The sequence below is a fragment of the Bombina bombina genome, chromosome 1, assembly GCF_027579735.1.
Source record: "Bombina bombina isolate aBomBom1 chromosome 1, aBomBom1.pri, whole genome shotgun sequence".
NCBI classification, from domain to species: Eukaryota; Metazoa; Chordata; class Amphibia; order Anura; family Bombinatoridae; genus Bombina; species Bombina bombina.
The window spans coordinates 1,214,989,766-1,214,992,970 of record NC_069499.1 but is presented as its reverse complement, the minus strand read 5'-3'; the positions used below and the strand labels follow the sequence as shown (position 1 = coordinate 1,214,992,970).

General features: G+C 34.1%; 1 protein-coding gene across 2 annotated transcripts in view; it reads left to right on the top strand.

Annotated features, from left to right (window-relative positions):
* LOC128647434 (zinc finger protein 585A) overlaps window positions 1–2,904 on the top strand; it is a 38,655-nt gene extending 35,751 nt beyond the window's left edge. For both annotated transcript variants that reach the window (XM_053700227.1, XM_053700223.1), the window contains exon 8: window positions 1,605–2,904. In XM_053700227.1, the coding sequence (XP_053556202.1) occupies window positions 1,605–2,473 (869 nt within the window). In that variant the 3' untranslated portion in view covers window positions 2,474–2,904. The remainder of the gene's footprint in view (window positions 1–1,604) is intronic.
* Window positions 2,905–3,205: the final 301 nt, after the last annotated feature.

The following is a 3,205-nucleotide window of genomic DNA, read 5'->3' as shown; positions in this document are numbered from 1 at the left end:
TGTTAAATTATGCAATTAATTTGTGCGTTAGATAGCAAAAAATTATATAATATTAGAAAATTTTACACTGCCCCCACCCGGCTACTTCATAATGCTACAACATTTCTGTGGGGAACACTGCGTTATGTTGTATCACTTTTGGTTTTCACAATTTATGTATGTGTCTCTATATTGTATATGTTGGTAAACATCTTGATTTTTATGTATGCATAATCCTATGCTTTAGGGCTGCAACTAACGATTATTTTCATAATCGATTAATAGGCCGATTATTTTTTTGATTAATCGACTAATCGGATGAAATCCCCCCCCCCTATATTTAAAAAAAAATCCACAACCAAGGTGGGATATTTATCTTTGTTTACTCTCAATGCAATGCAAGAGGCCTCTTAAAGTAAGCCTGGACTTCATTCTAACAATCATTTTTTTAATATCTATATGCAATGGTAAATAACCAGCTATAAGGTTAAGTAGAAAAATATCTAGTCCGCTCTTAAACTAACAGAAATATAATTAGAGGTTGACGTTGGTACATATTACAATTAATTAAAAATATAAAAAAACAAAAAAAAGGTCAAAAGCGCTAAGGACTATATATAAACAACAGGACAAAGCCTTACACATTTATCTATATTGTAAATATAATAAGCAATAGCAAGCAATCCACTAATAATTGTACCAACAGATAATAGTGTGCATCAATTCAAATAGCTACCATCAATCTAGGGCTAGGTGTAAATAACAAGCTCAGCACTATATCATGCAAAGCAAGGTCTCAAACCACCTGATTTAATATAAACAATCCAAATGATGACTCAAATTATTTCTGGGTTCCACATAAGCCAGGAGTAGTTGTAAAATTATACTGTCCTGAAAAAGTGAAAAGTAAACGTCTCTAGAAGTCCTTTAGGCTAAGGGCATAACCATAAATCACAATACTATGTGCAGGAGCTCATTGTAATGAAGTAGCTGGTGCCATGCACAGACCAACTAATTGCTAACCAACTAATCAATTATGAGATTCGTTGACAACTATTTTCATTATCGATTATTATCGATTATGTCGATTAGTTGTTGCAGCTCTACTATGCTTATATGTCACACATCTTTACAGGCTCACGGTCCGTAGATACTTAACTTTAGTCAACTACTTGTAAGTTATTGTGCAAGCACGTATTTCTGTCCTACAGTAATAGCAATGACTTTAATAGAATTCATGGCTAGGGAGATGGGGTGGTTAATGTTAGTGCATCTCTGGGAGTAAGTAGAACAAGTACAATATTCTGCGGTATATATTAGTTGAATGAGCTAAACAAAGTAAAATAACAGCGCTATACAAATGGATGATAATAATAGGGAGTTTTAACTTAGCCCTAAGCTTGAAGCTTTGGACTGTTATTTCATATTCTTATTTTGGGTTTCTGTAAATTGATAAAACATAGCTTTTTATTATAAATATCAGAATCCATATATAATTGTATAACGGGAATTATTTAAAGCACTGGTACTCAACATCTTATAATAACTTAATGGTTTTATTAATGTAAAGCAAGTTTAAATTTTATTTTCATGCACATTCATAAACTTTTTGTTTTCTCTAATAGCTGAATCCAGTACATGGAACATATGTGCTGATAAAGGTGCTCTGCAAGAGTCAACTGAGGAAATAGTAGAAAGTGATACAGCTTTATCTAACTGGTTTAATAGGGAAGATTCTGAAGCAAACTTGATTAATGGATCCACCTTTTGTGATAAAGGAAACCAAGCACCTACTTCAGTGTTTTATGAATGTGCAGAAACGTTAAGTGTTATTAATCAAAAGTATGTTGAAGACTTCAATGGTATATTATACAAAACCTGGGATGCTAATAAGAGTCAGCATACAGACTATGCAAAACAGGATGTCACTTCAGCTGTTTGTGATAATCAGAAATCACCCCATGCAGCCAGTATACCTGGTATGTGCACTAAAAATAGGAAAATTCTTTTTTCTGCTTCTAAGCTGAACCTAAAGAAGAAAGCCCACATTAACGACACTGCCCTTAAAAGTAGTGAATACAGTAGACAATTTTCTTACATTTCTAATTTTATTACAAATCCAAGTTCAGTCTTACAAGAGAAACCATATGCTTGCCCTGTTTGTGGGAAATGCTTCTCTCAGCGGTCAAATCTGGTTTCGCACCACCGAACTCATACAGGTGAAAGACCATATGTTTGTCTTGTTTGTGGAAAAGGCTTCTCTGAAAGATCAAATTTGATTGCTCACCACAGAACTCATACAGGAGAAAAGCCGTATGTTTGCTCTCATTGTGGAAAGTGCTTCAGTCAACGTTCAATTTTGGGTCGACACCAAAGAACCCACACTGGAGAAAAGCCATATATTTGTCTTCAGTGTGGAAAAAGTTTTACTAGGCGGTCATATCTGGTTATGCACAACAAATGTCATTTAAAAGATAGTCAAACTTGCCTTTAATATGAAAGTGTGCTTGCTAAGCATGGTATTGTACCAAAACATGGACATCTGGGAGTTTTATAGGAAGTTTATAACATTAGACACACATTTTGTTTAAATATACTCTAATTGGACCCCAGAGTGCACCAATCCTGTGGTGGGATATCAACAGAAAGGACTGCAGTACAGTTCATTTTTATGTATTTGTCCCTATTTTTGATGTTAGGGCATCAAATTGTTGTATTTATTGTAAAGTTATTTTTTAATAGAAAAAAATGTTAATCAACCAAAACGTTATTATTAAGAGAATATGATAATCACATGAACAAAATATTCTAAAGAATTCTCTGTTGCTCCAAGATGATGCTGATAAAACCTTTCAGTGCACTTCTTTGAGATTTGATGTCACCATAGACACTTTTCTCAATAAAGTCAGCATTTTCTTGATGGTATTTTTTGTTTATACTTTTATATCTGTAACACTTAGAAAATATTATTCATGCTTACCTAGTTAATTAATGTCATTCTTGATGGTCAGAGTCCAAAATGTATGGTATATTTCTCTGCCCAGCAGGAGGCGGCAAAACCCCCCTAACAATTCAAAAACTTTGCTCCTATTCAGATTCCATTAAACATAAGGCAAAGCAGTGAAAGCAAGGGAAAACGGCAGGGAATTAAAGTAAGGTGGGGCAGTTGAAGTGCCACTAAGGAACCTGATGCCCCAAATTAGAAAGAGTGGATTTTTGTGGACTC